Below are 24,251 nucleotides of genomic sequence, written 5' to 3'. Positions count from 1 at the left end.
TTTCTGTTATTATTTTGCCTGTATATTCTCTTTCTGGCATGTACACTTTTTATTCAAATCCATCACCCTTTTGATTTGAGCATGCATTTATTAATATTAGTGTTAACTCAAGCTGGGAAAATTCTATTTCTTCAGTTAAGGGAATCTTATATATACTGAACCATCTTTATATTATTTAGAGTTGTCACATTATTGCTTAACATTTTTTGCCAGTTCCAATAGATGTATATGAGAACAGTTGTAGACAACTCCTTGATTTAAGACTGGATAAGATATTTTAGATGCTTTAAGGTATTCCTTGCTATAATTATTTTTCCCTTCCTGATGTGTTTGTTTTTGTAGTGGTGATAAATTAGGTAGTGTGAGAGTGACTAACTGAATGTCTTTAAAGAAACTGAGGCCCTGATAGGGTAGCTCAGTTGCTTAGAGCATCGTCCCGATATGCCAAGGCTGTTGGGTTTGATCCCCAGTCAGGGCACATACAAGAATCAACCAACAAATGCATCAGTAAGTGGAACAACAAATTGATGTTTCCTTCCTTCCTCTCTTAGTAAAAGTAATAAGTAAATTTAAAAAAAAAATTTTTTTTTTAACAAAACTTAGTAGTAAATATCTGGATATGCACAGAAGTTTAATTACACCAGATATAGTTACAGAGTAGTTTCTGGAATAAGATGGCTCTATTCTGAATCATTTGTGATAAAATAATAAACCAGTTATCAAGTATTCCAATTTACCAAAGTCCATGGCTAATGGGCTATTAGATATGATTTTAACTAAAATTACTCCTTAAATAGTAGTAACACAGCCAAGTATAGATGTAAGAGAATATTTCAAAAATGTCTGGAGATGTTAAGATTAAAACTTCTTGAGTAAACCCCATTTCTGAAATTAAATCTAACATAGCTGTTATAAATACAAGTTTGTACTGTAAATTTTTAAATATCTAATAAGCATAATTTGAATATTTTAGCAGGTATAGAAAAGCACTGTCTAATACAAATATTGTGAGAGCCACATACATAATTTTTTTTTTCTTATAGTCATTTTCAGGCACCTTAATGACTTCACTGTCTTTAAGGCTTGTAACATGACTTTATTATTGCCAGCTTTCTTTAAACTTCTGCAGAAATGCAAGGGCCACATACACAATTTAAATGTTTTTGGTCACTACATTTAAAATATAAAAAGAAACAGGTAAAATTTTAATATTTTGTTTTAATAATATAGTTAATTTAACCCACTCTATCCAAAATATTAATTTAGCAGGCAGTCAGTATTAAAAGATTATAAATGACGTGTTTCACGTTCTTTTTTTCTGAATAAGGTTTTGAAATCAGTCTATATTTATTGTACACTTACAGCGTATCTCACTTTTTAAGGGCTCAGTAGCCACATGTAACACAGGTATAGTAAATCAAAATCCATAGGAAACTCACCTGTGTAAATAAAATATATTTCAAGTATTGTGGTTCTCTGTTATGTTTTCTGTATTTGTCTTTTCCTTTATTCCTCAACCCTATTTAGTATCATAGACACACTCCCTCCCCTACTCCTTTCAGATTATCAGTGACATCTTTTATAGTTTTGGGAAAGTAAGTTCCCAAGGGCCAGAATTCAAGTAATGAAGTGCTATTAAAAATGTCAAGATCCAAATCCTTTACATATATTATCTTAAAGACACTTCTCACATGTGTCTGAGGAAATGCCTTTGTGCAAGTCATATATATATATATATACATATATATATATAATTTATCTTTTCATATTAATCTTGCATTTTCTCTAAACTGATATAGTAAACATTTTGATGTAGAGTCCTGGTATTAAAATCAGAGTAGATAAAAGGGTAATTTTTGGCTTGGTGACTTATGGTGGGATGTCCTACATTAATAAGTGTCATGTGATGTTATTTTGAAATTTGGTTTCAAATACGTTTTATAAAGTCCTTTTGTTGGGTTAAAATTTGATTTCAAATGAGTTTTCATATCTAACAGTGATTTTTGTATAGTTTGAATTCTAAAAATGTTATAGCTTAGATAGGATTTATGTAAAACAACTTTTTCTATCTTGGTAATTACTATTCAGTTGAGTGTTCCTGTTTTGGATTTTTTGGCTCCAATTGACAAATGCTGTTTATTAGCCTTTTTTGTTTTGTTTTTTTTTATTTCACATTTCTGTGGCAGTTATTCTTTTGTTTTTCTTTTTCTTTTTGGGGGCTATATTGTATCTCTAAGTATGTAATGCATTGGTCTATAAAACATGAGTTTTATCAAACTTCTCATGTTTTTCTCTTATTCTGGTAGTGACTATAGAATGGAGGCTCCGCACACATGTAACTAGATAAAGGACAATGATAGATTTGTGTATGCAAGTGAAGAAGGCTGTCAGTGAGGATGTCAGGAGAGGCTGACGAGTGATCAGAGTAGGAGATGCCTGCCTGCCTCTCAAGCAAAGTTGAGATGAAGAGGGGTGAAGTGGGTCGAGATGGAGGAAAAGAGAAAAGGGTTTTACAGAGGGATACTAATTCACCTTCCTATTTTACAGATTTTAGTGCTTTCATACCTTCTAGATAGTCATCATATTGGAGTATATTTTTTAACACTTCGCAGATGTATTTGGTAGTTATGAAAGAAATATGTAATTGAAGGATGTCACCCACATTTAGAAATTAACTCTTTGAATCAAAGTAAAGATTATTGTAATGAAAGGGCTAAAACTTTTATTAAACTACTGCATTAGATTTTCATTCTCTGCACCCATTAAAAAAAAGCCAAAAGAACAACAACAAAAAATTAATTCTCTTTGACCTGAAGAAAACTATTTAACAAGCTCTTATTTTAAAATGTGCAGACATTAATTTTAATCATTTGGACAGAGATAAACAATGTAGTGTTTTAATTGTATATGAAGTACAGATTAAGCAACTCAAAAGGGAAGACTGTGAGATATAAATGTAAAAATTAAAATTTTCATTAAAATTTTAAAGCATTATTTTATGATAGTCTTAAAATACCTTTTCCTCTTAACTAAGATGGGTAGTTTTGAAAAGGAACTGTTAGAGAACAGTCATTTGAAAATTCATTAAGAACAAATGTGAGGAACTATTGTAACAATATAATCAATAAAATATACTTAAAAAAAAGAACAAATGTGAAATTTTGAAATTAGTTAAGGTATTTTATTAAGCTCTTGTGGAGAAAGGTGTGTTTTAAAAGTGTTACAAACTTTTAAAAGCAATACATTTCTATGATTTTCTTGAGCGCTTTGGATAGAAACTGCACCTTTAAAAGCTAACCATTCAGGATATAAATTAATGATTATGTAACCACAATTTCAGTCATTTAACTTTATTTAACTCCAAATTATGTCTACTGTTAGTATTAAAATATATTAAACTTTTGTTAATCTCATTCAGAGTTACCCATGTTGAAACATTTCAGTTTTTCTACCTTTGCTGTTGGTTTTCAAAAACAGCAACAAACTATATCCTTAAAAGTGTTTCTTTCTTTATTAGAGCACTTGCTTTCAAAGAGTGGCGGGGACTGCACTTTTATTCATCAATTCATAGAATGCCAGAGTGAGTACAGAGTATTTTTCACATCGATTTTAATGAAGTCAGAGGCTATAATTGAAAAATGAGAGGAAATGAAGAAATATCTCAATGTGTTTGTTATCGTAGCAGTGCACAAGGGACCATCTGTAGACAGCACTGAACCTTTTCTTACTGTTTATGTTTCTCTTAAAAACAATATTTCTGTTGCATTCGCATTCACAGATGGAGGTGAACATTTGATATTGCCTACATAAAAAGAGGAAGTTTCAAGCTCATTAATTAAAAATCATTATTGAGCAGGAAATAAAATAGAATGTCAAGCTCCTAAACTTAAGAGATAGTAATAAAGTTAACCTGTTTTACTTAAGTTCTAGTTCTGTCACAAATTTGGATTTTGAGGTCCTTAAATAAATTTCTTAAGTGAAACACAAAAACAGTGATTTAGTTTGGACCTTTGCATGTGAAGATGACACTTAGGGCAGCTTGAGCTTTCTAGGGAAGGAGTAATAACAGATTGTCCTATAGTCTGACATCAGCTACCTCCCTTGGGAAGTTGTACAAGGATATCTTTAATGATATATATTTTTTAATAATATTTTCCCTGGCCAGGTGGCTAGGTTGGTTGGAGCATCATCCTATACACCAAAAGGTTGCCAGTTTGATTCCTGGTCAGGGCACACACCTAGGTGGTGGGTTCTGTCCCCAGTTGGGGCACATATGGGAGGCAACCGATCGACGTGTCTCTCTCTCCCCCTTCCCCTCCCTCCCTCCCTCCCGTCCTCTCTCTTTCAAATCAATACACATATCCTCAGGTAAGGACTTAAAAAATAATAATGATATTTTAAAGATAGATAGATTGACTTGAGGTGATTTAGACCTCTGCTGAATTCTGAACAGAGAACTGCGAATTCCCTCTTCCTTGGAAATTATGTGGCTGTTTAAATTCGTAGCAGTCACAAGGTTGAGATATTTTCTTGATATTGTTAGTGACAATTAAATGTTTACTATGCGTAGTAAAGTTCATTGATGATATCTAGTTTTTCTATCAGACATACACTGTTAGGCATTTTTCTTTTCTTCACTCTCTTTTTTAGAAATGAGTGGTTTCCAAAGATTTTATGCTCATGAATTCGTTTTGTGGGCGTGCATGCGTGTGTGGTGTGCTTTCTCCCCCACCCCCATCACAGAGCACTTGGGGGTTTAAAGGTGACACCTGGTAATTATAGCAGACACAAATGCAACATATCAAATATTATACTCCTTAGGAATGCTTAGGGATTTTTAAAATAATTTTAGAAGAGCTTCTGTTTTTGTCCATTTTAGAGACTGTAATATTGAATGTAAGTTTAATATTACTTTGAGGCAAGTTATTTCGTAAATATGGCATATTTCTTTGTCCTTTAACTTTTTCTTTGAAAAATGTTTCTTCTCATAAAGCAAAAATAAGTACATCTTTTTATCTTTTTATTATTAAACCACACTTTTGCAGGAAACTGGCACAGGATTTTGGGGCAAAATAATTGTTACCCACTGAAACCAACTAAAGCAATATATATAATATAAAATGTAAATCTTTAGGAGAAGGATTTTATACTTAGTTTTATTATGTGTGACCATGTTTTAATGTTATTTTTATTTTGAACTTTTGGGATTTATATGTTGAGCCCAAAGAAATAAGAACAAAGAACTATCAAAAGAATGTTTTACTAAGTTACAATTTGTAAAAACCATTTAAAATATTATAAAATGTATGAAATACTTAGCTGTAGTTAATGCAGAACAAAGTTTGTTTTAAAGAAAAAGATGTTTGGAGACTTTTTCTGAGTCATAGTTTCAGGGAGAAAATGGACCAAATAAATATTCAGGAGGTAGAACAGAAGTTACGTAAATTACAGCAATTCCCCTCACTGGGGATATTAGCCAATAAAATGTTTACAGGAACTATTTAATGGCCTGGGAAAATGCTAAATGTGAAACATTAGAGGCAGGGTGAGGGATAAGAATATAAAATCCTGTACTTATGGACAAAGAGTGAACCAAAGAACAGGAAAAGAAAAGTACAGTAGTCCCTCTCTATATCACAGTTCACTTACCACGGCCTCACTGTATCGCGGAATTTTTTTAAGTATTATATTTAATTATGTATCGCAGTTTTTTTCACTAGATCGCAGGATTTTGCGGTACTGTATACATATGTTGTTAAAGTTACATAGGTTTAAGAGTGTAGAATATGTTTAAGAACATAAGTAGTGTTTATAAAAGTGTGGAAAAGGTTAATAAGGAAGTGGGAAAGGTTAATAAGGGACTGGGAATGGTTTATAAGTCTGTGGGAAGGGTTTATAAAGCCTTAAAATATATATAAATACTAAAATAAATGTAAGGTTCCTACTTCGTGGATTTTCACCTATCGCGGGGTGTGGGGGGGAGGCTGTCTAGAACGTAATACCCGCGATAACTGAAAGAATACTGTATTTCTAGACATTGAATCCATTTGATCCCTAAGTGGAAATAGTGAAAGTTTGGACTGTAAGCTCAGGCAGCTAGGGAAGTAGCCCATTATATAAATCTGTTTGGTTCCTTAGTTTCAGTAGCAAGAGTTTGTTTAATGAGGATCTCAGTTTTATATCAAAGTTTTCCAAATCTCTTTGGCTCCTTAAATTTGGAGCACCAGAGTTGGCATAGTAACGGTTACCTCTAGTTCGATTTGTTGTCACAAAGGAGATTTTCATTATCTTATCTTATGGCAAGCTGCCATTATAGAAGTTGTTGTGTTTAATAAGTATAATGTCAGGCAAGGCAATTGCAGCAAAAATCTTCCTCAAGTGAACTTCTGAAACAATTTTGGATTATTTTTGACAAGGGCATACTAACTTTTTTACTGTTATTTTTATTGATAGGAATCTTAAGCTGATTTATAATCTTGAATATAAAGTATATATTCTGTGAGCAGTGATGCTTCATATTCTTGTTTCTAGTTTTTTAGAAAGCAAATATTAAATACCTAGTTTTTATTATTTACCGTGCTTGTATAGTATATATTCACCTTTTGTTTTATAAATTAGAAAGTGAACAGTTCACTTCCGTAGTATTCTGCATGTCTATTTTTAATTTATTGAGAGATTTTTTTTCTAGTTTATGTGTACAAATCCATAAGAGATGATTTGATTGTTTGTTCTCTCAATTATTTAGTGATTTTGAGGAAATTCAATGAGTTAGAACACATTTCATTTTACTTCCTTTTTATGGTAAAACATAGTGCTTCTTTTCATTCTTTTTTAGGAGAAAAGTTATTAATCCCATCAAAGAAACTGGATTTGAACAGATTTAACTATAACCTTTTGCATAATTCCAGAGCTGTTAAGTAAATTTTCAGTATGAAAATAAACCATATAAAATCTACAATTAACCAGTAACTTTAGTAAAACATGCTAAAAAGCCCTAACAATATTTACTTCTTCAGAGTTTTAGGCATGAAGTTTGGTTTAAGGAGAACTCCACATTTCATATTTCCTGCAAATTTTAGTTACTCAAGGTTACTGTGAAACTTAATGTGTTGATTGTGTTCTGCTAAAGATGCTTTCTCAGTTAAATTGTTAATCTCAAATTTCATACATATTTCTTGAACTTTTATCACTTGATTAATTTGTATGCTGAGTGAAAAGATAAAGGGTCCCCCTGGCTGGTGTGGCTCAGTGAATTGAGCACTGGCCTGCAAACCTAAAAATCGATGGTTGATTCCCGGTCGGGGAACATGCCTGGGCTGCAGGCCAGGTCCCCAGTCAGTGGCATGTGAGAGGCAACTAACTGATAGATGTATCTTTTGCGCATTGATGTCTCTCTCCCTCTTTTCCATCCCTTCCCCTCTCTCTAAAAATAAATAAATAAAGTTTTGTGTTTTTTTTAAAGAAAAGATAAAGGGTTAAAGGTAGAGAATCAAAGGGCATGGAGACCTATCATCACTTCAAAGGCATAGAGTGAAAGACAGCCTTCGCTGGACTGCTGCCTGCCCCTTTGATTTCTCTTCTACTGTATGTGTCGGAGAGGGTAGTGGCATCATTGCTGGATACCACAGAAACTTTCTTTTGAGAGTTGCTTTGTAGAGATAAATTACGTCCTCCCCCAAGGACATCTCCCTTTTGACAGTGGAGTTAAAAAGTGCCCTGAAATAAACCTCTCATGTCTTTGAATTCTTAATCTGTGTTTATTAGGAGACTTAACGGTCTATTACTATGATTACTGTTATTATTATTATTATTTCTAGTTCTCTTAATATTTCATGTCTTAATAGTTTTTTCCTGTATAAAAAAAAATTCTCTCCCTGCCTCCCATCCCATTTTGAAATCACAGCCACTACCTGTGTATGCTTCTCTGCATTCCCTCCTCCCTTTTAGGGCTTGATCTCACATAGAAATTGCCTTATTTGGAGTAATGAATGCATTGAATCACTTTTGCTCTTGTAATTGTTTATGTTTCATCACTCTATGAGATCATACTCTGAGCGATCTCTGGATTATTCTGATTACATATTCTACTTGAATCAGATTTAAAATTTTTTTATTTTTTAAACTTTTATTTCCCTAAGCCAAAACAGCTTATTTATGACAACGAATAGAGGACACTTAGTGTGTTCCCTCCCTACACATAGTAGTTTATATCCTCACTCTAAGAAAACTCCTAAGTTTAAACTAGATGTTACAGATTTTCTGTTTCTTTGTTCTTAGAGTAGTTAACGAATCTAGGATATATTGGAGGGATTTTGTTCTTTGTTTATTTGTACCAATCATTTCCCCAGTCAGCTAGCTTTCCAACATTTCTACCGGATTTTCTCCCAACATAACTACACAGAAGATAATCTTAAAATTCATGGCAACAGTGTTTTGGTATGTAGATTGTTCCTTTTAAAAGAAAAGCTGTTTCTATATTCTTAAAATTAGTCCATTTCATTTAGTTTTCACTCTATCCTTGAATTCCATTTCCCCCCCCCTCATTTATTATTCCTTATTCTTAGGTTTTAGGACCCATAGCTTCTGGGATTGTTTTTATAAAAATGGAGGCTATCACCCTGGCTGGTGTGGCTCAGTTGGTTGGAGTATCATCCTGTAACCAGAAGGTCGCAAGTTCAATTCCTGATAAGGGCATTTACCTAGGTTGCGAGTTTGATCCTTGATCCAGGCATGTATGGGAGGCAACCACATCTCTGTTTCTCTCTCTCCCCCTTCTTCTCTCTCTAAAAACAATAAAAATGTGTCCTTGGGTGAGGATTAAAAATAAGTAAGTAAATAAATAAACAAAACTTTAAAAAAAAAAAAGAAGGCTATCGTCTGTAGCAAGAATTGCTCTAATTAATTTTATTTTGCTGCAGAAACAAATAACCTTGTAAAAATCTTTATTATTAAAATTAGCAAACTCACAGGACCACCTCCCCTATGAGGTTCTAAAGCTCTGTTTCTACTTTATGAACTGCTACTCTCTGAAGGGAAATAAATTGTTGGTTTGATGTTGAATGCTGATTGTTTATATTTACTTTGAATGTATCTTGATGTTAATTCTAACATCAGTTTCTTTGCTGTATTTCTCTTTGATAACCTTTTAGGTGACTTCAGTTCATTTTTATTTATGATGTGTAGAACTGGATCATAGGGGTCTTGGTGTGGATTCTGATTTGCTCCTTCACTGGTAGTATGACTCTGGGCAATATGACCTCTTTAAACCTCAATTTTCTCATTTACAAAATGAAATTGGAGTGCCTAGTTCATAGATTAGTATGACAATTAAATGAGATAATATTTACTAAATGCTCTATAGCTTGGCACACATATTAACTGGTAGATAGAAAACTTATTTGTGGGGTTGGGGAGCAATGAAAAGTATTTTAGCCAGAGCTTTCTTGTTGAAATAACTTGTTTGCCTCCTTTTTATTCCTAGTCACAAGATAGTGAAAACTGATTGATCTAGCTTTATTGTTCCTGTTAAAGTAATAAGTTTCTGACAATCTAGAGATTAACTTTTTAACCAGTATGCATGCCATTTTAAAAATTTGGTCTGAAGCACATTATTTTGATGCCACACTCATAAAATTATTTTTTATTAATTCACTCAATTTTTAAAAATGATATAGGAAAGGGTGAAGCCAAGGAACTTATATGCACGACCCATGGACATGAACTAAAGGGGGTGGGATTGCTGGGGGAAGGGTAGGCTACTGGGCGGAGGGGAGCAAAGGGGGAAAAAAGTTGGAACTATTGTAACAACATAATCAATAAAATATACTTAAAAAATAAATAAGTAAAATTATTTTTTAGATAAAACCTAACTTTGAGATTTAGAAATATTTTCCAGGTTGGCAGTTATAACAGCACATTATATAGTTATAAAAGCACAGTATATGATTCCTAGGCAACTGCCATCAGTGTCTGAGAGTCAATACTGTTTATTTTCAGCTTTATGGTTCTAGCAGTCATGGCTCTTAAGTTTTAAGAACTTAAGCCAGCTAGGCTCACTTGTGTTCCATTTGAGCTTTGAATGCATTATTTGCATTGTTTCTAATTTTTATTCTGTATACATAGTAGCATAGTTAGTGCATAATTTATTTTTATCAACCAGGAAATAAATTTGGTTCTGTTCAATTCAGACTTCAATAAGAATTGAGAGTTTTTGCAACTCCATCATGTTTTCTGACTAAAATAAGTGCTTAGGTGATATTTCTCAAATGTTGTCAAATTTACATTACTTGTGAGTTCTACTCCTTGGTGGGTTTCCTACAAAAATACCTGCACATATATATTAGATACATGTTTAAGAATTTTCACAGCCTCGACTTCCGGCCAAGATGGAGGCTTAGACGGACGCGCTAGGTCTCCCTCTACAACTAGAGAGGAATACAACTACTTCAAAACAAAGGATAAATAGAAATTCCAGAAAATAAAACTACACGGAAGCCCAACATATGAAGTTATAAACCAGCGGCGCCCTTTGGGCAGGTAAGAGCAAAAGGGGGCGGCGCTGTTTGCGGTCGCACCTGGGACAGCGGCGGGGAGAACAACCCCGGCTGCAGTCGAACCCCCGGCAGCTCGCGACCCCAACGCTGGGGAAAGCAGCCACCACATCGCCTTGAACAGTGAGGCCCAGGGGGGCGGGAGGACGGATCCCGGTCTCCTAGCGGAATAACTGTGTGAATCCATCTTGGACCCCCGCCCCCAAAGAAAGCGCCACAGGGCTGCGAAATAGGTCGCGGACAGGCACCGGTCGCTGGATTGTGATGACAAAGCACCACGGCACAGCAAGAAAGGCTGCCAAACGGCGTCCGGTCGCTGGGTCATTACGAGTACACAGGCACTGCCCCCTACAGCCGGCCCAAGAAAACAAAACACATCTGTCAAAATGAGGCAGACAACTATAGAAATCCCGGTGGCACAGCTCACCAGGCAACAGATGGAGAACCTGACAGATGAACAGATAAGAAACCTGTCAGATGCTCAGTTCTGGGCTATTGTTATCAGGTGGCTTACAGAATTCACAAAAGATCTGGAAAAAGATGAGAAAGAAGCGAAAAACACTCATAATGAAAGGAACAAAACCACATACGAGACAGATGGTGAGGAAAAAAAATCCAGAGTTCATTTCAACAAACCGGAATATGGAGAAGGAACAAGCAGTCAACCAATGCAGAGAGAGGAAATGGGAAGCAACGATGAGAGGATCAGAAACCTCTGGGACAGCTATAAAAGGTCCAACATAAGAATCATTGGTTTGCCAGAGAGCGAGGAAGATGAACTAGAACTTGAAAAATTGAGTGAAAATATAATAAAGGAGAACTTCCCAGACTTGGGGAAGGAAATAGACTTACAGGTCCAGGAAGCACAGAGAGTTCCAAAAAACTGGACCCAGGGAGAACCACTCCAAGACACATTATAATCAAAATGTCAAAAATTAAAGATAAAGAGAGAATCTTAAAAGCAGCAAGAGAGAAGAAAAGAATTATGTACAAAGGGGTCCCAATTAGACTAGCAGCTGACTTCTCAAGGGAGACCCTGCAGGCAAGAAGGGACTGGCAAGAAATTTTCAAAATAATGAAAATCCAAAACCTACAACCACGAATACTCTATCCAGCGAAATTGTCATTCAGAATAGAAGGACAGAGAAAGTGTTTCCAGGACAAAATAAAACTGAAAGAGTTCATTAGATCCAAACCACTGTTATATGAGATGTTAAAGGGACTGGTTTAGAAAAAGGAGGATCAAGACAATGAAATCTAAAATGAAAACTGCATCACAAGAAACAACAGAAGCTAGGGAATTGAAACAAAGGCAAACTAAACAGGCAACGAGAGTGGAAAAAGAACTATAGGTACAGGGAACATATTGGGGGGAGGTCAACAGGGAGGGGGAATGGGGAGAGGGAGGGAGATGATATAGGAATTAAGGATCATGGTAGGAGGGAATGGAATAGACAGAGAGAGGTTGAGAAGAACTGTATGCACAACTAATGGACATGATCTAAAAGGGGGGGACAACTGGAGGGAGGGGGGCCACCAGGTGGAGGGGAGCAGAGGGAAGGGAAATTGGCACAAATGTAATATTATAATCAATAAAACACATTAAAAAAAAAAAAAAGAATTTTCACAGCCTCATTATTCACAGTAGTTCAAACAATCCAAAAGACCTTCAGTAGTCAAATGGATAAATACACTGAGGAATAATGGATGAAAGAAGCCTGATACAACAGAATATATACTGTAGTATTCCATTTATATACAGTTCAAAGCCACTAAAATTATAGTGTGTTATTTAATCATGCATATTTAGGTAATGTAACCATAAAGAAAGGCAAGAAATAAAATACCATGAGGGAGAGGTCAAGCTGTGCTGTTGGAGGCAGCTGTGGCGATAGCGGCAGTACAGCGGTAAGCACAGACACCTATATTTAAGGGAGGCAAGAAGCTCCTGGGGAGCACCCCCGGCTGCAGAGCAAACCTGTCAGCTTTCGATTCCAGTGCTAGGGATGGCAGACTCCCATTGCCTCGAACTGTGAGGGCTGGAGGACGTGGGGACAAAGGAGGAGGCTCCCAGTCTCTCAGCAGAGAATGAATGGCAGGAATCTATCTTGGATCCCTGCCCCCACACAAAGCGCCACAGTGTGGTGAGAAGGGTCGCCCAGTAGTGACAAGTGCACAGGGCTGTACCCTCTATAGCTTAAGAGGTATGACAGCCCTGCCCAGAAAGCAAAGGTAAACACAAAACTGTCAGGATGGCACAGATCATGATAGAGATCCCAGTGACGCAGCTGATCAGACAGTAAATATATAATCTAACAAAATAGCAGATAGGAAATCTTTCTGAGGCACTGTTCACAGCTTTGGTTATATGAATGCTTACAGATCTAACAGCAGATCTTAAGATGGGAAAGGAATGAAGGCTAGTCCTGCTGAAATGAATGAAAACACATACGAAACAAGTGGTGACGGAAGGAAAACCAGGGATCAAGTCAACAAATCGGAACATAGGGAAGGAACAAACAGTCAACCAGTGCAGAAAGAGGAAATAAAAAGTGAGAAAAATGAGGAGAGGCTCAGAAACCTCTGGGACAGCTATAAGCGGGCCAACATCCAAATCATAGGGTTGCCAGAAGGTGAATAAGAAGAACTAGAAATTGAAAAATTATGTGGAAAAATAATGAAGCAGAACTTCCCTAACCTGGGGAAGGAAATGAACTTAAAGGTCCAGGAAGCACAGAGAGTTACAGATAAGCTGGACCCAGGGAGGACCACACCAAGACACATTATCATCAAAATGTCAAAAATTAAAGTAAATAGAGAATCTTAAAAGCACAAGAGAGAAGAGAAGAATTACGTACAAAGGGGTCCCAATAAGACTATCAGCTGACTTCTCAAAAGAAACACTGCAGGCAAGAAGGGACTGACAAGAAATATTCAAAGTAATGAAAAGCAAAAACCTACAGCCACTATTACTCTATCCAGCGGAACTGTCATTCAGAATAGAAGGGCAGAAAAAGCGCTTCCAGGACAAAGTAAAACTGAAGGAGTTCATTAGATCCAAACCACTGTTATATGAGATGTTAAAGGACTGGTTTAGAAGAAGGAGGATCAAAACTATGAACATTAAAATGACAACAACCAACAACAGAAGCTAGGGAATTGAAACAAAGGCAAACTAGGTAGGCAACGAGAGTGGGAAAAGAATAGTAGGTATGGAGAACATTTTGGGGGGAGGTCAGCGGGGAGGGGGAAGAGGAAAAAGGGAGGGAGATGGTGCAGGAATTAAGAAGCATAGTAGGAGGGAGTGGAGTAGACAGGAAGATGTTGAGAATTATATGCACAACCAATGGGCATGGACTAAGGGGGGAGGACACCTGGAGGGAGGGGGTCACTGGATGGAGGGGAACAAAGGGAAAAGAAATTGGGACAACTGTAATAGCATAATCAATAAAGCATACTAAAATACATAAAAGTCAGGATTGGAAAGGGGAATGTGAAAGGCTTTGAGGGGAGTGGTTAGGTTATGTTTCTTGATTTGGGTTGTAATTTTATGGATTTTGCTTTAAAAAGGTTTATTAACCTGTACTTCTGTGTATTATACCTCTTTTTGTGTGTTGTTTTTTAGAATGTGTTTTTAAAATAAGAGAAAATAATTCTTTAGAGTATCCCTAAAAATACAGTTTTTAAAAAGAAAGAAAAATCCTGTATTTTATCTTCCAATTGTGCCAAGGTAATTAGTTCTTTCAGGACCTCCAGTTATCGGATCTCAGACTTCTGGTACTCCTAAAGGACAAGGTTTCCACCCCAAGTTTGTGAACCAGTGATTAGAAACTTTTTAAAAACAATATTTTTTCTTCTTTAATCATAGGCCACTAATATTTCACCATATTTGATTAAAAATACAACCTTAAATAATTTCAATAATGCCCTTACTGGTGTGTCTCAGTACATTGGGCATCATCCCGCAAAACTAAGTGTCGCTGGTTCAATTCCCAGTCAAGGTACATGCCTGAGTTGTGGGTTTGGTCCCTAGTTGGGGCATGTGTGAGAGGCAACTGATCAATATTTCTGTCTCACACTGATATTTCTCTCCTGCTCTTCCACTCCCCTCCCTTCCCTTCTCTCCAAAAGTAAATAAATAAAATCTTTTTTAAAAAATTTCAATAGGGATACTCGCAGCAGGCAATTATTATTTAGTACTTACGTGCTAGTACTATTAAAATTTTTTATATGTATTTGATCCTTAGTTTTAGAATGAGGAAAACATTAAAATAATTTTTCCAAGGTTGGTCACTTTAAAAATAGATGCTCCACCTGGCTGCTGTGGGTCAGTGGATTGAGCATCGGTCTGCGAACCAAGTGTCACTGGTTTGATTCCCAGTCAGAGCACATGACTAGGTTGCACACAAGGTCCAAGTTGGGGGCGCGTGAGAGGCAACCACACAGTGATGTTTTTTCTCTCTTTCTCCCTTCCCCTCTCTCTAAAAACAAACAAATAATAAATAAAATTGTAAAATAAATAAATTTTTTAAAAAAAGTTGCTCCATTCATTCATTCATCAAATATTTATTAAGTATCTACTATGTGTATATCAGGCATTATTTTAGGTGTTGTGTGTATAGAAATGAACAAGACAAAGAAAGCTTTGCCTTCATGGAGTTTACATTTCCTTGAAGAGACAAAAACTAATAATAAAATAATGTTAGGTAATGATGAGTTCCTGAAGAAAAATAAAAGAATATAATGCAGTAGGTAGCAATAAAGGAAGTATGTGGGATCTGAACAGAGAGTACAAAACTGAGTGAGTTGTAAGTGTATCCAGGGAAAGTGTAAGGTAGAAACTGTTACCAAGTAGCGTGGGATTCAGCCGCCTGCCACCAAATATAGGCATAAAACTAAGATTGGTGGGGAAGGAAAAAGATATTTATTAAAATGTTGCCCAATTTGGTTGAGTGAGGGACTCCCGGGGTCCAGGCCAATCTCTTCCACAAAACACAGAAAAAACTCAGCCACGGCACCCTCCCCCTGCCCCCCAGAACCAGCGACAGTGTCCAGAAGCCCCAATCCACCCTTACCTGTCCTTCTGGAGCCCAAGGCTGCTACGTGGGTGTCTCTCTGGCTTCAGATTCCCTTCCTGGAGTAGCACTCATGGGCCCAGCGTCGCCTTTGCCACACCCCGGCTTCCCATGTCAGGCCCTGGTTGTGCTAGTCTGAGGGGCCCAGCTCCCAAGACTGCTCGCCACCTGGGTCTGGCAAGCACTCTGGCCAATGCGTCCATGTGCTGGTCTCAGAGGCAAAGAGGGCATAGTCTGGGACCATCTGTGCAGCACAGAGCTGTGGCATCCCACAGGCCACCACCAGGGCACACATCCCCAGAGCATGGACTAGCACGCAGGACTCAACTTTGGTGTGAGCCAGCCTGCTGACTGGGTTTGTGAGGGGAAGCTGAAGGGGCCAAGTCACCGCCCTCCCTCCATTTAAAAGTTTGGGTGCCAGTGTTCCACGTGGCTGCGGAAGCATCCAACTTCCCAGCCAATTCAGGCTAGGCTGGCGGTTCTGCACCACCCCCTAACCTCTAGGGAAGGCTTTTTGTTTCATCCATCCCGCATGTCAACCTGCGCAGGCCAAGTATCACTACGCTAGCTCGATTGCTAGGGCAATGCAATGCTGGCATGCTAGTTTTGTTTACCCTTTTCCTGGGTGTATGGAAATCTGTCATGGGCCTCCTCCAGTGAGCGCAGGTTCTCACGGGCTACCTCCTGGGTCCCTCCCCACTCCCAGCAATCTCGCCAGATCCCTCTGCATCAAAACCATGTGAAAACCCAAGGCGGATCTGAAATTTGAGTTTTAGAACAATAAAATGCTTTTAAAAAAAAAGCACCAGATAGCAAACATTTTTGGCTTTGCAGGCTATAAAGTCTCTGTTGGGACTGCTAAACTCTGCCATTGTAGTAGAAAGCAACCATGGTCAACCTGTAAATGAGTAGACCTGGCTGTGTTCCTATAAAACTATTTACCAAACAGGCATCAGGTGGAATTTGGCCCTGTGGGGCTGTAGTTGGCTGATCTCTGGGCTAAATCACATAAACTTTGTAGGTCATGGTTGGGACTTCAGATTTTATTCAAAGGGTGAGAAGGTTTTAAACAATAAATTACTCTCGATGTGTTTATAATTTTTTAAACAAGATGGTACTTAGATCTTCAACATACTGGATAAAATTTAGAATGGCTTTTAAAGTTTATGTTTATATTTTTTTATTACTTGCTATATTCATGAAAGAAGCATTTGTGGAACTTGTATTTTGTGTTAGAATTTTATTAGAGATGAAATTATTAATACAATACCTCCCTGCTTTCACTAGACTCTAAATTCCTAGATTTATCACATTTCTCTTGGTAATCTTGAGGAATACCTAGGACTATACCTAGAGCATAGTAAACATTTGAAGGAATCTTAAAAGTTCATAGTATGTTGGGAAGGGTAGACATAAATAGATATTTGCAATAGCTTAATAGAGATATGAATGAAAAGCTATGGAAAGAGGAGAGGAGAGAGATACCAAATTCATCTAGAGGACAAAGGAAGAGATGATAAATTCCGTTTTAGACATAGTGAGATGAAGTTCCTGAGATTTCTGGGTGAAGATGTTTGGGAGGTAATTAGGCAAAAAGGGCCTGAGATCTAAGAGGGCTAGACTAGGCATCACCATTTAGAAATTATAAGTGTAGCAGGTAGTTAATGCCATTTAAAAATAATTTTTGTTGTTGTTGACAGATCTTGAAGACTAACACATTTAGATCACAATCATAAGAACGGAAAACCAATGAAAGGCTGAGATGGAAGGAGTGAGCAAGCACATAAAAGAAGTAGGAATAGGTGGTATCCTAGAAGTCACAGGGAAAGAGTTTTAAAAGGGAGGCAGTAAATTTTTAATTAAATATGGACCTATTCATAGTAAAAGATTATAAAAGAAAGAAGATCACAAGGACAAAGAGAATGGGAGTGGAGACTACAACAGATACTAGATATCACCAAAGTTTTGGAAGATGTAAAACAGATCCGTCGGCAGCCATCCGTCTCCAGAGACGATGGTGTAGCTTCTTAAGAGTCTATCTGCACCGCCAAGAATGGCTGTGCAGTCCAACTCGGGAGTGACACGGTATCTGTCTCCTCCCGTGTTGCATCGACATCTTGTGATGACGCTGGAGTGTCCTCTCCAGTGAAGCTGAAGCTACAGAGCCTGGGCAGGGTGATATGGAGGGTCTGCTGTTGCCCATGCAGCAGACCCCCCCTCTCTTCGCAGCTGAAGGGTCCAAGGGAAAGACAGAGTCAATACAGCTTGGCTTCAGGTGCGCCGCAGGAGTTGCCGGTGTTGACTACAACATCAAACCGCCTTAGGGACTCCGGCTCCGGATTTTCTGTCGGGGTTTACTCCCTTAGCCTTTCCCCTGAAGAGGTATGCCGCAAGGCAGCGGAGGTTTTTTGGAGTCAGAGTTTTCCTTCTCTGATGTAAAACAGATAATTGACTGGTAATAGACTTGGGTTTTTATTCTTTCTTTTTTAAGGGTCTGTAAGTGGGGAGGCAGTTAAGGAAGCCCAAAAAAGGAAGTTAAAGCCTGTGGCTCAGGTATCAGAGGCACTTCGTACCTATTAGACAGGGCAGGAGTGCAAGATGATACATATGTCTATCCCCAGTCCATACAGACAGACAAGTGTCTCTTTCCTTCCACATATAGACTAAAGGTTATCTCTCTGGAGGCTGAAATAGAGAGTCTGTAGACATGGCTGAGAGTGGTGTGTGAACATCGTACTGAAAAAAAGAAAGTGGGAGAATTAAATGAAAGCCTGTGTATTGAATCAGAGTGCTAGTCATCAGGTTTACACTCCCCAGAAAGGAGGTTAGGGAAGTCTACTCAATGTACGTGATCAGACCAAGAGGAAACACTGATATTGATAGTTGCAGGTCTCCTTAACAAACGGCCACTGTGAGGCCCAGCAAGTAACAGGCTCTGCTCATGTATGTAGGACTCTGACAGCTTTTTATTACCTCACCCTAAATACGATGAGATGGCCAACATCACTAGACTGTGAGGAAATCTCCTGCTGAAAAAAGGAGAGATTAAAACAAATAAAAGCAAACAGAAATTGTGACTAAAGAAGAAACACGAAAAATACAGGAAGCAGAATAAATCTTTTGAAAACATGTTTAATTTTTTTCAGAAAGATAAGATAGTTCATGGATGAAACCAGAAAAAGATACTATTTTAAGAAAGAAAAGAGCACAAGTAGAATTCTGGAAAACTAAAAATATGGTACCAGATATATTTTAGAAGTTAAGTCAGTAGAAGGGTTAGAAAAGAAAGTAGACAAAATAATCCATAAAATATTTAAAAAGACAAAGTTTTTTTTGTTTGTTTAAAAAAGGGGGGGTGGTTAAGAAAATCAGGGAATTAACCCTGGGGATCTAATATCTGAGTAATATTTCCAGAGTGTGGGCAAGGAAAGAGTGGGAGAAGAGGAGAGAAAAGAGAAGAATTGATTAATGAAAGATAATTCCTCAGAATTGAAGCAATGAGCTTCTAAACTGAAAGGATACACTGAGTGCTCAACACAAGATATTTTTAAAGATCATACACAAAGCCAGACACAAAAAGTTACATATTGTATCACTCTATTTGTATGAAATATCCAAAATAGGAATTCATAGAGAGAGAAAGCAGATGAGTAATGACTAGGGCTCTGGAGGGAGGATGGGAAGTAAATTCCTAATTAGTATGTGGTTTTCCTTTTGAGGTGATAAAAATGTTTTACAACTCCATGGAGGAGGTAGTTGCACAAAATTGTGAATGTACTATATACCACTGAATTATTCACTTTTAAAGATTATTATATGGTACGTGAATTTTATCTCAGTAAAAAATAATAATAATAACATATACTGAGGTTAACAAAATTTAAGAACACCAGGCATAAAAAGAAGATTCTGAAGCCAAGAGAAACAAAGGATTTCATATTATATTACTAATAATAAACTAAGCTATAACATAGCAATAAAGAAACCCTGGAATTATAATGGCTTAATTAAACAAATATTTATTTTTCACTCATGTTACATGTCTATGGTGAGGGAGAACATTCTGCTCCACATTGTTACTCATGGATTTAGGCTAATGTAGGCTTTATCATTTTATGATGTTGCCATCTCAACATGTAGTTTCTAGAGTGGGGGAAGAGAAAAGTATAGAAACTTTTACTCTCAAATGCTTTGGCCTTGGCTAGAACCAGTCATGTGGACCTTCCTCACTGCTAGGGATTTGCAACATGCAGTCCTCCCAGATGCCCAGAAAGAACAGGCAAACAAGGTGGAAGTCTCTACTGTGCATACTGGTGGAACTCACCAGTATTAGAGTCACCTAGTTTGAAATTAGAAGACAGTAGAACAAAACTTTCAAAATGCTACAGGAAAATTATTTCCTGTAGAATTTTGTGTCTGGTCAGTTGTAAGGAAAAAGTTAACATTTTCAGAGAAACAAAATCACGAAGCATTTACCTTCTACCTACCCATTTCAGGAAATTATGCGAGGACATATTAAACTAAACAAGGGAATAAAGCAAGAAGAGGAAGATTTGGAACTGAGAGCAGGGTGTTTTGCATAGGATACAGCCCAGACTGGAGCAGGAAAATTAAAGGGCTGGAGGAACAAGGAAATATAATATGATAGATTACCTGATATATTGGACAATATTGAAAGTTTTATGGTTCTATAGGAACATGGGTGGTGTTTGAGATAGATATATAAAAAATTAGCAAAACAAAATGGAATTATAAGCTCCAAAAATACTAACTGGTTATATAATAAGAGAAATATAGTAATAGCATATTATATAACTGAGATATAAATAACAGTCATAATACAAGGTGGGGCAAAGGTAGGTTTACAGTTTGTGTGGAAATTAATACAATTATTAATAAATATCAATACAAGAATAAACTGTTTTGCATGTTCACAACTGTAAACCTACTTTTGCCCCACCCTGTATAAATACTGATTATAAGTGGACAAAGTATAACTCTTATGAGGATGATAGAAGATATAAGAGAGCTTAATCTTCTGTAAGATATTGTCAATAGATAATGTCTAAACTGGAAAAGTAAATCACAATATGAGGGGGACCCCCAAAAAACAATTTATTTATTTAAAAATTATGTATAATATTTATTCTCACCTGTTTAAATTTCAGTCACCTTCAAAGTACTCTCCATTTGATGCAATACACCTATCAAGAGGCTTTTTCTACTGTTCAAAACAATTTCACCTCTTTCACACCAGCAAAATTTTCCCTCTGAGGATATTTTTCATTCAGGGAAACAAAATAATTGTCTCTGGCGGCAAGACTGGACAGGTGGGGCAAAATTGCTGAACACTCAGCACAGTGTGGGCAAGTGCACTTAAAAATCACTGATCATGAATTGGACAAACACACTGAAAGAATCCTCAAAAAAAATTCATTGAAGCCAAACACAGCCTCTCACAACAATGACAGCTGATACAGATGGGTTCCTGGAATGCTCACCTAGCAGAAAAAGCCTGTAATACAAGGGGTCCACCCTCCAGAAGATAATTCCAGGTTTTTTTGGTTCTCCCCTTGTAAATTATTTACCCGTATATATGAAAATGCCAGAATAAATGGCTAAACTTTAAAGGTTGTTGCTTTTAGGAAATGAATTCAGGAATGGAGTGGAGTAGGACAGCTTATATTATACATCTTGTAGGACCGATGCCTTTTAAAATTATCTAACTCTGTTAGTTTGGCTTTTTTTTTTTTTTTTTAAGGCAGCTGGGGCAAACAGTGCCACATACTGCAGAGGCTATATGAAATAAAAATTTGAAAAGGAGCCATGGTTTTTGGCAGATAGGTTATAGTGATCTTGGAGCAGTTTCGATTGTTGAATTGTGAGTGTAGACCAAATTGCAATGGGCTGAAGAGTGAAAGAATAGAGAAATTATATCACATACTGCAAAAGCGTAAGTTGAAAGAGATCAACTGACATACAAGATTAAATAAGGGGATATACAGGTTAGATATATTATCCTCAGTGAAAAGAAGAATATGAACATCTGCCAACTGGAGTGGCTCAGTGGGTTGGGCATTGTTCTACAAACTGAAACTGAAACAGTTCGATTCCGGGACAGGGCACATGCCTGGGTTGTAGGCCAGATCCCCGGTTAGGGCTGTGCAAGAGGCAACCGATTGATGTTACTCTTGCACATCACTGTTTCTCTCCTTTTTTTTTCTCCCTCCCTCCCCCTCTCTCTAAAGCTAATAAATAAAATTTTTAAAAAAGAAAATCTGACAAATAAATTATATAGAAGCTATATTATACATTTACAGAGAATCCCCCATAAAACAAAACAAAAAATGTTTATTTGTTTAAATAATTAGCTCTTCTAAAATGATTCATTTTACTGAAAACTATTAGGCATCTCTGCTAAATTATATCAGTAAAGAAGAGTAAACTATTGATATAACATACATAATTTGTATTACTTCTTTATTTAAATAAAGTATCTTCTCAGAATTTCTTTAATTTAACTTAATACCCTTGATTTTAAGAGTGTTGCTTTGCTTTTTCTGAGTGCTTTTTAAAAAAATATTAGGCTTTAAAATAAGGTGAAAACTAATAAAAATAAAAGGCAAATTGTTCCCCTACCCCCAGATTTCTGCTTTAATCTGATTGCTCTATTATAGTTAAGAAGAGTTCTCTTAGTTCCCCTTCCAGGGTCTAGTTTTTGTTCAAGCCTAGTCATGGGAGTAATGTTATCATCTTTAAATTTGGTCATGGAATGTGTTACACTGCCCCGCTCAGGGAAATGCTGCTCAGTTTGGACTTGGATAGTAACGTTTCTTTTCTTTGGCAGAGAAGCTGATCGTCGAGGGGCATCTAACCAAAGTCGTAGAAGAAACAAAGCTTTCAAAAGGTTTGTTTTCTGTGGGGTTTTTCTGTGGGTTTGACAACTCTTGGATAATGAAGGTTAGTGTACACTTTCAAGGTCATAGCATTTTAACAATCAGTTTCTTACAGCTCACAAAATGGCAGTCCTGTAATAGTATCATATAATAATATAAAATAGTTGAAGTCCTGTTTTAAGAAGGATATCTTAATTGGAAAGTTTCTTTTTAAAGGGGTATGTGTGTGTTTTTTTAAATGCTTAGTATAGGTTTCTTTAGGTATTAAAGATTTGTTGTGATCTCTTTCACTTCCAGCATTATTTTCAGCTTTTAGCTCAAATTTTTATTTAAACAGAATGTAAATCTTATTGGGGGAAAAAAAGCAGGTCAAAAAATATTTGCTGTTCTATTTGGGGGGATGTTATATCTTTATCATTTCTTTTGATAATATTTTCTTCATTTTTGGCATCTCAGTTTGATTTAAACAAAAGTGAATGTGTAGAATCTTATGTTTTATAACGCACAGTCCTATTAATTGTCTGAAGTAGTTTATTCTGTTAATTCTTTTCTGTTACAATTGTCAGACTTAGAGAAGAAAAGTGAGTTTAAAGCATCTTATTGTCAAGTCACTTTTGTGCATAGGGAAATTGGGCAGATTTGATGGGATATGCTTCTTATTATTCTAGGACTTTTATCAGAACATGCCAGTATAAAATCTAACGCTAGGTTCTTAGTCATTTTGGTTAATTAAAAACACGAGTGGTAAGAATTTGGAATACTCAAGTTCAGTATATTGTATTTAATAAAAGTAATTAGATCTATTTGGCTTTTTAAAAATATTTAAAAGGATACTGTTATTTCAAATATCTGGTGGCTTCCATTCTGAATTTTGTGCATGGCAGATGCCATATTTGGGGAAAGAATGCATAGAATATGCATCACTAATATTGTTCTGGGAAACAGGCATTGAGTTTCAGAACAGTGAACTATTTTTAGAACATATGGCAATTTATTTCATCTTACTGAAGTGAGATCAGACAACCTTTAAAATAGCTTTTACTTCATCATTTAAATACCTGTTCAGATTAGTTGGTTGACTAGCCAACACTTTGAAGTAGAAGTAGAGCCTTAGAAAAAAAATTAGCACCTCTTTAATTAAAGAAAAGTATCTTGGTGCTTCTTTTTAATGTGTTCTGAATTTGACACATTTGCTCAAAATTGTGATGTCATTTTTTAAAAAAGGTTTGTGCACTCTTACTGATTTCCTTTTGAAACCTGGTTATAAAATACGTATTGAAATTTTAAAGAGCATCCTTTTTGATCTAGCAATTCCATTTCTAGGTGTTTATCTTATGGAAAAAAAATTGAACAGAACTGTAAGGTTATTTGTTTTAGTGAGGTTTTAAAAGCAAAAAGAGAAAAATGTAAGAGCATTTATTAAATAAATTATGGTAAGTAAGTCCATACAAGAGAATAGAATACACTCTTTAAGAATAATAATACAGATACAAGTTTTTTTGTTTTTTGTTTTAATTCGAGAGAGAGAGAGAGAGAGAGATTTGTTCTTCCATTGATCTATGCATTCATTGGTTGATTCTTGTATGTGCCCTGCTTTGAGATTGAACCTGCAACCTTGGCTTATCAGGATGCTACTCTAACCAGCTGAGCTTACCCAGCCAGGGCCCAGACATTTTTTCTGTCAGCAGCCAACATTTTACTAGCACTTCTCACAGTTAACATGCAGAGGT

At 36.5% G+C, this 24,251-nt stretch overlaps 1 protein-coding gene and 1 non-coding gene across 35 annotated transcripts in view; one reads left to right on the top strand and one right to left on the bottom strand.

Annotated features, from left to right (window-relative positions):
• SLMAP (sarcolemma associated protein) overlaps positions 1-24,251 on the top strand; it is a 163,771-nt gene that overhangs the window by 105,507 nt on the left and 34,013 nt on the right. For 19 of the 34 annotated variants that reach the window (XM_090283975.1, XM_090283959.1, XM_090283952.1 and 16 more), the window contains 2 exons: positions 3,518-3,580; positions 22,473-22,532. The exons of 1 other annotated variant lie outside the window; for it this stretch is intronic. In XM_090283975.1, coding sequence (XP_090140101.1) covers positions 3,518-3,580; positions 22,473-22,532 — 123 coding nt within the window. Of the gene's footprint in view, positions 1-3,517; positions 3,581-22,472; positions 22,586-24,251 lie in introns of those variants that run through there. 14 more of the 34 variants (XM_090283963.1, XM_090283968.1, XM_090283961.1 and 11 more) reach the window with 2 other exon arrangements.
• LOC150004799 (small nucleolar RNA SNORA33) lies at positions 1,036-1,170 on the bottom strand. Its single transcript, XR_016512547.1, has one exon. It is a non-coding gene; the product is annotated as a small nucleolar RNA SNORA33 (small nucleolar RNA).

Source organism: Furipterus horrens, unplaced genomic scaffold, assembly GCF_987537825.1.
Source record: "Furipterus horrens unplaced genomic scaffold, mFurHor1.1.pri manual_scaffold_7, whole genome shotgun sequence".
In the NCBI taxonomy this organism is placed as follows: domain Eukaryota; kingdom Metazoa; phylum Chordata; class Mammalia; order Chiroptera; family Furipteridae; genus Furipterus; species Furipterus horrens.
This window is presented reverse-complemented; position numbering and strand designations above follow the sequence as displayed.